This window comes from Mus pahari, chromosome 18, assembly GCF_900095145.1.
Source record: "Mus pahari chromosome 18, PAHARI_EIJ_v1.1, whole genome shotgun sequence".
In the NCBI taxonomy this organism is placed as follows: Eukaryota; Metazoa; Chordata; class Mammalia; order Rodentia; family Muridae; genus Mus; species Mus pahari.
The window spans coordinates 44,711,564-44,724,087 of NC_034607.1; the positions used below are offsets into that span (position 1 = coordinate 44,711,564).

A 12,524-nucleotide genomic window follows, 5' to 3' on the forward strand; every position below is an offset into this window, starting at 1 on the left:
TGAGACAGGGTTTCTCTGAGTAGTCCTGGCTGTCCTGGAACTCACTCTGTAGACCAGGCTGGCCTCGAACTCAGAAATTCGCCTGCCTCTGCCTCCCAAGTGCTGGGATTAAAGGCATGTGCCACCATGCCTGGTGGTATATCCTTATTTTTAAAGACCTCTTTTGAGCAATATAATTTGCCTCATTATAAATTAGTGCCTATTTCTAATGATGATAAACCCAAACTGTCTCACACAGTTTGTACCTTGCCTTACTTTAGTCCTGAGAGCAGTATAAACTCTACAAAGGCAGGAGGTTTGTGTCGCTCATTTAAAGCTTGCTGCTGCTCTCAGAGCTCAGCTATTTAGTAATACACAGAGAGTAGGAACAAGTCCTTTCTGAAAGAGATTTCTTTCCTGGGCTTCAGTTGAGTATAAAGTTCAAGTCTGAATGCCCTATAGTCCAGGAACACAGCTATTTAGATACAGTCTGTCTACACAGCAAAACAGCTAAGAAAGACGATGCCGAGTATTTCCAGCAGAGATGGTTCACTTTTGATGTGGTGAACAAGTCAAATACCCTGACCTGAACATGACATGTAATAAGCACTAAAATGTCACATTAAATCCCCAAATAAAAACAATTTTATGGGTCAAATACAATTTTATCTAAAACATTATTTATTAAAATTATGAATTATTGACCTTTCACGAGATGTCCTATAAGCAGTTATAGTTATCTTTAACTATTACTTTCTACGTCTTCATATTAGGCCTATTAGAAAAGAGAAAGGAAAACAGGAAAAAATATATATTTACATAATAAATGGCTTCAAGCAGGAAAATTTCAACAGATTATCCCACAAAAATAAAAATACACCAGTGCATTCTGGGAGACTTAAAAGTAGCACAGGCACTAGAAAAAACCCAAAACTTACCGACATGCCGCTCAGTTTTAAAGCTTTGTTTCAATACAATTATATGCTGCTTTAATATTTTTTAAAAATCACTCAGTAAAACTGACTATAAGGAGTTGAAACAATGGCTCAGAGGACAAGAGCACTGGCTGCTTGTGCTCTGGGTCTGTGCTAGCACACACATGATGGTTTACAACCATCTGTGACTCAGAATTAGAGGTATCTAAAGCCCCTCCCCAGACCACCACAGGCACCAGGCATGCATATGATACACACGAGAGGAAAATTACAAGCTTGAAGCCAGCCTGGGACACACAGTGAGACCCTCAACCCTAAACAGAAAGGAAGTGGGGGAGGGAGGGAGGGAGGGAGGGAGGGAAGATAGGGAGAACTAAATTGATGTCTAGGGTCAGCAGCAGCACGTATCACGACATTAGGTCTCACTTACCCACGGCTTTCATCTGCTTTCCGATTGCCTGGCAAATTTCCTTGGCAGCTGCTATCTGGGCTTTCTCACCCAACAAACTACCCACAGTGGCTCTCAGGATGAAGGAGACACATCGCCTGGAGTACACGGCGTCCACATGTGTTTGTGTTGCTCGAGGATGGGAAACCAGATCAAGTACGTGGGACAAGAACGTGGCAAAGCTACGCTCCAGCCATTGGCCACCCAGAGTTGTCACGAAGACAACATAGGCCTATAAAACACATTAAGACACAGCTTTAGGTACCTCTGGATCGATGGAAAGCAGCACAGAAAACAACAGCCAAACAGCGATGGAAGCAAACACAACAAGTTAGACTTGAGATTAAACATCAGAGAGAAACTTCACATCTTTTAACGACTTCTATCAAATGGATTACTGGTAGAATCTTTGAATGAAACAATTCTTTTTGGTTTTGTTCATCTGCAATCAGGGTCTCATGGAGCCTTTGCTGGCCTGGAACTCACTATGTAGACCAGGCTTGAACTCACAAAGAACTGCCCGCCTCTACTAGGATTAAAGGCATGTGCTATCGTGCCTGGCTTGAATACAAAAATTATTGAAAAGAGCCAGGCATTGTATTATGTGCCTGTAATCTTGACATTCAGGGGAATCACCTCAAGCCCAAGGGCAGCCTGGGCAACAGAGTGAAAGACTATCTAATAGTCAAAGCCAAAAAACCATGAGTCTCAAGAAAAAGTGACTCACGAAGAGCATAACGAGAATGTGCTAAGGTGGACAGCAGAGCTAAACTAGTCAGGGTCAGCAAAGCCACAGTTAGGGAAATAGATGCTACGAGCTGCAGCACTCTTGCCAGAGTTCCCCGAGATAAGCAGATGGCTTCCACTTTACATTTTGTGTCAGGAACAAGACACCTTCACGGTGATGCTGACTAAAACCATGAGCCATGCAAACTTACTAGATGGTATCAGATCTGTAAACATTGTTACTATTTTGAAATTATAATTCCAAGTCATATTTGATTTTATAATTCATTAGTTTAGTCACTGACAAATCCAATAGAGGCATAAAATCAATCAAATCACAAGGTATATGTAGTCTATATTAGTCTAAATGCTTAAACTAGTAATGTCTAAATTTAGGTCTAAACAAAACTGTCTTACTTATTTTTAAAAGGATTATATTGTATCTAGTTTCACTTTTATTATTTCATATTTACATTTTTTTGAGACAAAGTCTCCATGATGGGTCTTAGGCTGACCTTGAACTAAAGATCCTCCTTGGGCTGGTGAGATGGCTCAGCGGTTAAGAGTGCTGACTGCTCTTCCAAAGGTCCTGAGTTCAAATCCCAGCAACCACATGGTGGCTCACAACCATCCGTAACGAAATCTGACCCCCTCTTCTGGAGTGTCTGAAGACAGCTACAGCGTACTTACATATAATAAATAAATAAATATTTAAAAAAAATAAAATAAAAAAATAAAGATCTCCTTTCTCAGCCTGTGGACTATACTACCATGTTAGACAACACTTACTTTATAACTTATTTGTTGTGAAATAAAATCTGAGAATTTTTTAAGATATTTATGTACATATAGTAAAAATAGACATTTATACATCAAGAATTTACCTCTCAGACCAGGATACTTGCCTAGTATGTATAAGGCCCTAATATCAATTCACAGTACCCACCATCTCAAAAGAGACAGAAAAGAAAGAAAGAGAGTCTACCATTACTTATAAGTATGTGATGAGATTTGGAGTCAGGATTTAATCCATTCATTGGTTAAAAATGTTTCAAAGAAAGCAGATTATTAAAATGTTCCCATTTGCTATTATGACAGTCTTTCATGCGATGATCCAAACAGAGCCCGCTCACGCATGGGCATTACAAACCTGTGTCACACCAACTCTCACTTCCCGATTAACAGATCCTCCAACTTTCAACATTTCTCCACCACTCTTTAGGAAACCCGACCCTCCACGCAGAAATCCCGTGGCCATGAGTTCTAAAACTTCATCAAAGGTTGCTCGCTTCACATTTTGCCGCATGACTTTAAGGAAGGAAAGTAAGGTTAAGAGCAAATGAGTTTACGCAGCACAAATGACTAATCTTTCCAATATTCTAGCTTAAATGTTCTAGGAATGATGTTAAGAGTATTAGTGTAAGGAAAAGGTCAGTGTCTGATCAGCAAACACTTGATTCATTTTTGAAGCAAACAAAGCTAACTGGAAGGAGCTAGGAAGTAAACACTCTGCGAACAGTGGCCTGATAGGGCTACCCTGCGCATCACAGAACACCAGACATGTGACTGCTCTTACCCCAACTGACGACACAAAGAACCTTTTCTTTTTTTTTTCTAAAGATTTCATTTAAAGTTTTATTTATGTCTAAGTGCATGTTTCTTCCTGTCTATATGCCCTATGTGCAGGTACCTACAGAGGACAAAAGGCGGAATCGGATTCCCTGGAACTAGAGTTACAGATGGTTGGTTGTGAGCTGCCCAATATCTGTGCTGGGATAAGAAATCAGGTCCTTGAGAAGAGTAGCAAGCACTCTTAGCCACTGAGCTATCTCTTCAGCCCCAACAAAACCTGTATAGCATTTACCAGTGTGCTAAACTCCCAAGTATGAAGTTGCAGGTGACAAAATCTTTCACATACAGAATATGTTCCTTAAAAAAGCTCTGTGGAGAGGCAGAGCTTGTGTTTACATAGATAGGATGGGGAACTGATGCTTGGGTTTTAGTTTCATATCTACACGACAGAACTTTTTTAGAACACACGTTACATAATCTCTTTAAGCCTCGTTATAAATTAATATAAATTTTATGAGTGAGAAAATTCCTCATTTCTAAATTATAATGATACTTAAAATTCATGAGGCTTTTTTGAGAGTTAAATAAATTATACAGTAGAGTTTTTATATGGCACATAAAAACATTACCTCACCAGTATCATATAATGAAAAGCATATCACTAAACCGAATCTCAAACAGCTAATAACTGTAAGGGCTGGGACATAAACCTATAAACCTATTACATCTAATTATTTTCTACCCTGTGGAGTTCGGGTAAGGTGAGAACAGCAGAGCTCAAGGTCCTCAGCACCTGCTCCATTATTTGTTCCCACTGTTACATGGACTGGTCACAATCATCCCTGAAATGCCACTATACAATCAGTGCTGCCCCTGATACTGACTAGTAACGTTCAAATAAAACTGAAGGATAGCACTGTGGCATAAATGGAGATCTACATACCAGAGACTGAAGGAAAGCAGCACATAAGATGCTGGACTCCTATAAGCATTACACAAACCACTTCATAAGTATGCCAAAAATATGCTCAGTGTTAACATGTATACCATGAGCACACACACAAAAAATGTATCAGGGAGTGTCATTTAGGTTCTTTTGTTTGATGAAAAGGGTATCTAATTATTTAAGTGCCTTTAAAGTGGCCTCCATAAGTAATAACTAATTTAGGAGAAAGCATTTTCTAAACCTTTGCATACCTACAATAGTCAAATGCAGGGTTAGCCAACGACAATACCTGTTGCCTGTTTCGGCATCAATGCTGTAGCCATGACTGTTCCTAGTAGTTTAGATACTGCAACTCGTACCCCATAATTTGAGTTTTCCAGAGCCTTAAAGCAGAGGGTGGCTACATTTTCTAGTTCAGCAGTCCACATGAACACAGCTTCATTCTGTAGTTCCAGAAGGCACTAGGATTAAATACAAGGCAAAAAGTAAATTATATTCTAGGACTTCTATTCCACAGATGGAGTAACACAACCAAACTGATACTCTCCTGAAATACCCAAAGAACTGGACAAAACATATGAACAGTTTTCGAAACTGTGTACCAGGCAATGGAAGGACATTGTTCTTTAAGGAGAAAACCTAATATAAATGGTTAAAATTCTAGAACTAATTAATGTAATCCACATTAGCAAACTAAAAAAGAAAAAATTTATGATCATTTCCACAGATGCTAAGAGAGTAAATACAACTAAAACTGGGGAGATTGGATTATGTCAACATCAATGTCTACCATACCACTGTCCTATATTGTGCAAAGTACTGTCACTACCAAAGGACTCTTTCTAGTAAAAGACATAAGAATCTCTCTATATTTTCTTATAGTTGCCTATGAGGCTATCTTGCAATTATCTCAAAGTAATGCATTTAATAACTAGCAACAACAGAAATAACACAAGAAACAGGGTCAGAAACATACACCTGTTGTCACAGCAATTGGGAGGCTAAGGCAGAAAGACTGTCCATCTGGGGACAATCTGAGCTACAACACAGTAAAACCTGTCTTGGGACAAAAAAGTTTTGACAAAAATCCAGTATATATTCCCAATAAAACATCTTGGCAAACAAGATACAAAGGCGCATTGGTTAGCTGAGAATGTCCTGCATGGGCTCAGGCATCTGTATAACTTGGTCTCTAATTGGTAGCTGTTTGGGGAGGCTTAGGAGATGTGGCCTTGTCTAAGGAAGCATGTCATTAGAGAAATGAAGGTTAAATCATGAGATAATCCCATTTATTAGTCAAGACAAAAACTAATTAGCAAGTAACTGTGAAGATGTAAAGCAATAGAAATCTCTTACATTAACAAAAGCAGCCGGGCGCGGTGGCGCACGCCTTTAATCCCAGCACTTGGGAGGCAGAGGCAGGCAGATTTCTGAGTTCGAGGCCAGCCTGGTCTANAAAAAAAAAAAGAAAAGAAAAGAAACAAAAGCAAAAAGGCAGAAAACTAAAACCATAAAAGTACTTAGAAAACAGGTAGTTTCTTAAAAAGGTAAACATAAATCTTAGCCATTCCAAATAAAACATACTGACCCCAATAAAAAGAGGCCCACAAAAGCCCTGCTCACCGGTATTCACAGGAGCTTTTTTGGTAATGGCCAAAGCAGGTAAAGGAAGAAGAAAGGTGGAACTGCACACACATCCATACAATCAAGCAGTACTGTACAACAGAAAGGTGTGAACTTCTGAAACATGAACATAAATCTCAAAACAACTGTACTTCAAGAAAGAAGCCACACATACAACCACACTAAAGTCCATGCCGCACGCTTCCATCTGTATAATTCTAGAAAATGCAACTAACGTGTGCAAACTAACCAAAAAAAAGCTCATAATTTAGGAAAAAATTAGCTATTTAAGAGCAAATGCCATAAGGGACAATGTTATACATTATACACTGGCTGGGTACTAACCTTGGCCACTGCACATCGGACGGCCATCGACCTGTCGGTCAGGAGGGAGCGAGCATTCTTATAAATGTCACGATGAGATGAAGCTGCTGCGCCACCCAGTCCAGTCAGCACTTTCTGCAGACTCATCAAGATCTCACTTCGTCCTTGAGACTGCACCGGACCACAAAGCAAAGCTTTAGGACCACATTGTCAAACCAATTTCATACTTAATAAGAACATACAAAGATAAAACAATTCTCCAACCTAACTGGCTTATCTCCAAACTGAGACATTACGGAGAAGCACTGAATCAAGAATTCTATGAAGTATCTGAAATGTAAGGATAAATATTAATATCATCTGAGAAGTTAGTTCTCCTGAAAGAAAAATGAGATTGCAGGCTGGGGGCATGGTTCAGTGAAGGAATGTGTGCTACACCCTAAATTTAGTTCCAAGTACCCCCCCCCAAGAATTCTATCTGAGTCTTGAGCTTACTCTACACACCATTCATCTGAAATTGACATGGAAGCTATAATGAAACTGACAGAACAAAAGAATTCACTTGGTGCCATTGTAAGCTTTGAATTCTGTTGTCTTCAGAAATAAATGTTAAGTCTTAAACTTGTGAATCTGACAATAAACAAGGTAGTTACAGATGAAAACAAATAAAGACAATGCCATACTGGAGTGGCTGGTCCACACCGGGGAAAAGCCAGCATTCTGACAATCACCAAATGTAGGAAAGAAGAGCCTGTGAGAGAAGCATGGCCCTGTGACACTTAACAACCTGTAGGTTGTTAAGTGCAAACTATGAGCTAGAAACATCTGCACAGTGTACAGCAATGGATTAAGGCAAACATAAGAAAGTGATGTATTAGCTATGACACAAGTAACGTCGACAGGAAAACAGAATTCTGCACAAACTAACAAGTAAACCTACTTGTTTTAAAAACAATGGTCCCCTCCCCAATTAAGGAGGTGTGATCATTTGAAATTACTCTCCTAAGCACCACGAGGGTCATAGCAACAGAGCAAAACACCTTCAGCGTGCCATGGGCAAGGCACTATACTCTCGCTGTAAGACTCACCTCTGCACTTTTCAGAGATTTCAACAGATTGTTCACTGTTTCTGGAAACGCACTGCCCAACATCCTTCCCATCTTCTCATAGAAGGCTCCAACGCAAGCCACTGCTGCCCTGCAAAAACAGCCCTGCTGCTCACTAATACAATTTCTGGCCAGATTGCTCAGTGGGTAGAGGTCTATTTCCAGGACCCACATGGTAGAGAGAACCAACTCCCACCAATTGTCCTCTGACCTCCATATACACAATATAGAACACACACACACACAAATAAAGGTACAAAAATTCTAAATACATTATACCTTTCTGACTTTTAAAATATAATTTGTATTCATCTTTAGCATTTTAGGACCAACTTAACCTAGTTGTCAGTAAACTTGTAAGCAAAATGGTCTATGCCTCAGGTACTCAAGTTTGTTCATCTAGTGTGAAAGCAGTTCAATGTACAGGCAGGTCTGGACTCCACAATCACTTCACCTCTTAAGCTGACTGGAGTGTTAAAGTGGACTGGACTTTGTGCATTCCTGTCCCCTTCCCTCACTAACTCTTCTCTTTCCCTCTGAGGCAAGAACATGATTTGCATCCGAATTGATTGAAAGACTCCTTACACCACAGCTCACACCATACCATCCTCCCAGCTGCATCCTTAGACTCCTGGTGAAAGGCATGAGGTAGTTCAGCCCCCTCCTGAGACCAAGTTAGAACTTCCTGTCTGTACTATAGTTCAGGTTCCACCACATGGGTGGGATCTTTATGATATGGAGTCCCTAAACTACTGAAAAAAAAAAGCAAAAGAGAATGCCAGGATTCCTGTAAAAGTGTACTTACAGTTTTGTTGGTAAGTAGGCTGCAGTGTCGTCCTTACTTCTGATAATATCATTACATTTGTCTAGTGTTTGGAAAACTGTGTAAGTATCCCCAATGCTATAAAGGGCTGCAAGATTTTTAGCTAACAATTTTCGAGTAGGTGGTCCAGGTGAGCTGCTTATTAATCCAGTTAATTGTTCAACAAGTTTTTTCTGTTTTTCTTTTACATCTGTCTGTTATTAAAAAAAAAGAAAAAGACCATCATTTTCCCTTTGTTACCCTTAGTACTTTCTAGTAAAAAAAATACATAATATGTATAGTGTTCTAACAATTAAAATCTGTAGTCATTAATCATAACTCATAAAAGAAAACTTTTCCGAAAATGAAAGCCTTAGTAAGAAATGATCCAGTCTTTCCTGTATTAAATCCTCATTCCCCTTCAATGTCTAAGTTAGATTGTAACTAAAGTGATTACTGTATGAGCCAAAAGTTTCCAGACCTCCCTAGTAAGTTAAATCACATACTAGATGTATAGATGATTGATTTCTAAGATTAACCCTATAAGAGCAGATGCAGTTGTCCATAAAGTTATGGGTTAGTGTCTTAGTCAGTGTTTNTATTCCTGCACAAACATCATGACCTAGAAGCAAGTTGAGGAGGAAAGAGTTTATTCGGCTTACACTTCCACATTGTTGTTCATCACGAAGGAAGTCAGGACTGGAACTCAAGCAGGGCAGGAAGCAGGAGCTGATGCAGAAGCCATGGAGGGATGTTCTTTACTGGCTTGCCTCCCCTGGCTTGCTCAGCCTGCTCTCTTATAAACCCAAGATTACCAGCCCAGAGATGGCACCACCCACAAGGGGACCTCTCCCCTTGATCACTAATTGAGAAAATGCCTTATAGCTGGATCTCGTCAAGGCATGTCCCCAACTGAAGCTCCCTTCTCTGTGATAACTCCAGCTTGTGTCAAGTTGACACAAAAGTAGCCATTACAGTTAGCAATAGAAACCAGAGAAATTTTGAAGAGATATAAGCAACAGAACATAATTCTTAGATTTATGCATAATCAATATCTAGTCAATATCACCCATTTACTTAAGAAATACCATGCAGGTCCTACATGCCACGTACTAATCTAAGGCTCTGGGATCAACAGTGCACAAAACAGACAAAGTCCTTATCCTCATGAAATTTACATTCTGGGTGGGGGGCAGAATATAAATATGTGAGTGGTATGAGAAAATGGTATCTAAAAGAATATCCCAGGAGCCAGAACAAGATGTGCAAAGGCTTTGCAGATGAAGTAAGATTCACACTTCTGAGGACAGTGAGGTTAGTGAGATGGACGGAGTAAGAGGGAAACAGTCAGAGATGAAGTCATAAGAAAACAGACGGTGGTATCAGATACACCGAAGAGCATGAAATGTATGCCGAGTGACTGTTTTAAGCAGAGAAGGGTTGTATTCTAAATATTCTGCCCAATTCACTTTGACCATTCAAACTACAGATGATATATACATATACATACATATATATATATATATATATGGCAAATGCATGGTGAGCAATTAGAAAGCTACTACAATAACCCAAATGAGAGATACTGCAGAGGCAGATGATGGGAAATAAATGAATTCTAGATATGCTTGTGGGTAACTCTTTTGACACTTGCTAATCAACATGATATAAGGGAAGGGAATGACTTTAGGGGGGTGGCAAAGGATAGATTTGAAATCAATAAATTGGTTTAAATGTGTTAACTCAGAGATGTTTGCGTATGTGTGGCAAGAAAAGGAGGGTGGAGGGAGGAAGAGGGAGGGGAGCAAAGTGGGGGAAAGAAGAGAGAGAGGGAGAGAAGATGTGAATGACTCTCGTGCTAGCCTTGAATTCACCACGACGGCCACAACAACAGGAAAAGAACCTGGACAAACCTGAAAGCCAAGGGGGAGCCTAAAGTGGATTCTCAGTCTTTCGGGTGAGAAGCAATCTGCACCTAGAAATAATGCCGGATGGCTGGATGTTTGAAGCCAGTCTGGGTTACACAATGAGCGGCAGGCCGGCCAGGAATAACTAATAAAACGATTAAAGTAAATTCAAAGCCAACAAACAAACAAAACCTTCTACCCTCCTTTCCTTCACTCTAGAGGAAAGTTAAAGGCTTGCTTTCTGAAGGAAAAAGAGACAAGACATCTTTGAATAAGAAGGATCGGGCACAACTGTGGACTGAGGTCACTGTACTAAAATAGGAATTAAGTGAATGTTTACATAATGAATGTAAAAGTCTTGAGGCTCCCTATCCGGATTCCTCAATCGCAGGCAATTATCCGCATTTGCTTCAGACAACAGAGTAAGAAGGCATGTTCTAGGGAACAATTAGTCTAGAGAAACACACTAGGATAAGGTGGGGACTAGCTTATTGTGACATTCAGTTTGTAAAATTCACCTTTTCCAGAAAACCTTTTAGGATTCACTCAACATTTTTCTCACTTGAGGAAAGCATCTAATACTAACAGAATAAGTAAAACATGCACAAAACAAGCTTGAATCAAAGAGGCTGTGTGTAGGAAGTGAAAGGCAAAGAAAAAAAATCTCTTATTACAGAGACCTTTCAGGTACTGATGTTTATAAGTGATGTTTTAATCCAGTCACATTGCACTGCCTACACAGGTATGAAGCATGGAGCAAGCAGGATGTAGACAAGGTGTGGGTTTTATTGCTGACTGAGAGAAGAATAAGGTAGAAATTCCCATAGTATAGCATCCTCCAATTCCTGAGATAAATGACTCAAAACATCTTCAAAACACAATGTTTTCAATTTTCTTTATATCAATCTTATGGTGGGGGTGGGTAATGCTTACCTTGTTGGCAGCAACTACGACTTTATCAAGAAATCTTAACCATTCAAAGATGAACACTGGTCTCTTTGCCTCCGTGATCTGAGCCAAGGCCTCTTCATTTAGCAATAAACTGTGAGCTAGCTCCATTATTGATGTTCTTAATTCACACCTTAAATGAACAGATTAGTTTAAAAACAAAAAGAGTAAAATATATCCTAAGGAATTTATTTATGTGTAGGAGTGTTTTCCCCACATGCACATATATGCACATGTGTGCCTGGTGCCCACAGAGGTCAAAACAGGGTGTTGGTTTCCCCTAGAACTGGAGTTAGATGGTTGTGAGTCATCAAGTGGGTGCTGGAAATCAAACCCAGGTCCTAGTCAAAAGCAACAAGTATTCTTAATCACGGAAGTCATTTCTCCAGCCCTTACATGTAAGGATTTCCTAATATTACATGTCAAGTTTCATAAATGCCAAGTTTCATAAATGCAAGCATTAAGGGAAAGAAAGCGTGGCTTCACTTCTCATTAGAGAACTAACTTTGATAAACAAAATTAAACTGGCGATAAGGATGAAATGAAAGGAAAATGTAAATATTGCAAAAAAAAAAAAAAAAAAAAAAAAAAAGGCATTATTCCGGGGCGGTTGTTAGCCGATCAGAACATAGGCTATTAACTCCTTCTACCGTGAGAACCCCGCTTCTCAGGAACCTTCCCCGCCACCCGCTGAGTGTTACAGGCACCTTCACCGGTCCATCGCCACCGGGACCCAGAAATAGTGACTGTAGGGTTCCGACCGGTGGAGGCGGGCCCCACGGGGACCCCGCGGCAGGGGCGCCCGGGACAACCCCTCGCCCCGGGAATGCAGTGCTCTGGGTCTGGGTGCACCCGGCCGCTCCAAGGACCTCGACAACTGGGAGTCTGCAGGAAATGCAAACCGGGATCCCCGGGCCGCCCTGGGAATGTCAGCCTCCTGTCGTAGGAGTCCTCAAGCTGTCAACCCCGAGGCTGAGGCTCCCCGGACTCAAAACTCGAATTCCCTCCTCAGCCCGCGGAAGATGTCCGGGGACACAGGGATGTCACAGCCCGCAGGCTCTGACGGCGCGCGAAGTCGCCTCACCTCCTGCTCTAGTCCGGGCCGGGCAGCTTAGCTCCGCACCGCCGAGGGACCCGGATGCCCCGCCTCCCAAACGCCTGCCCTCAGGAAGCCGGGAGAGGACGCATGCGCGAGGCGCCGGCCCTGC

At 40.8% G+C, this 12,524-nt stretch overlaps 1 protein-coding gene across 1 annotated transcript in view; it reads right to left on the minus strand.

Annotated features, from left to right (window-relative positions):
• Nucleotides 1-12,462, minus strand: part of Heatr5b (HEAT repeat containing 5B) — a 77,128-nt gene extending 64,666 nt beyond the window's left edge. Inside the window, exons 1-8 of the mRNA XM_021217681.2 lie at nucleotides 12,401-12,462; nucleotides 11,302-11,449; nucleotides 8,465-8,676; nucleotides 7,642-7,750; nucleotides 6,575-6,724; nucleotides 4,896-5,067; nucleotides 3,239-3,396; nucleotides 1,345-1,594 (exon numbers count right to left, since the gene is read on the minus strand). Of these exons, the coding sequence (XP_021073340.1) occupies nucleotides 1,345-1,594; nucleotides 3,239-3,396; nucleotides 4,896-5,067; nucleotides 6,575-6,724; nucleotides 7,642-7,750; nucleotides 8,465-8,676; nucleotides 11,302-11,427 (1,177 nt within the window). The 5' untranslated portion in view covers nucleotides 11,428-11,449; nucleotides 12,401-12,462. The remainder of the gene's footprint in view (nucleotides 1-1,344; nucleotides 1,595-3,238; nucleotides 3,397-4,895; nucleotides 5,068-6,574; nucleotides 6,725-7,641; nucleotides 7,751-8,464; nucleotides 8,677-11,301; nucleotides 11,450-12,400) is intronic.
• Nucleotides 12,463-12,524: the final 62 nt, after the last annotated feature.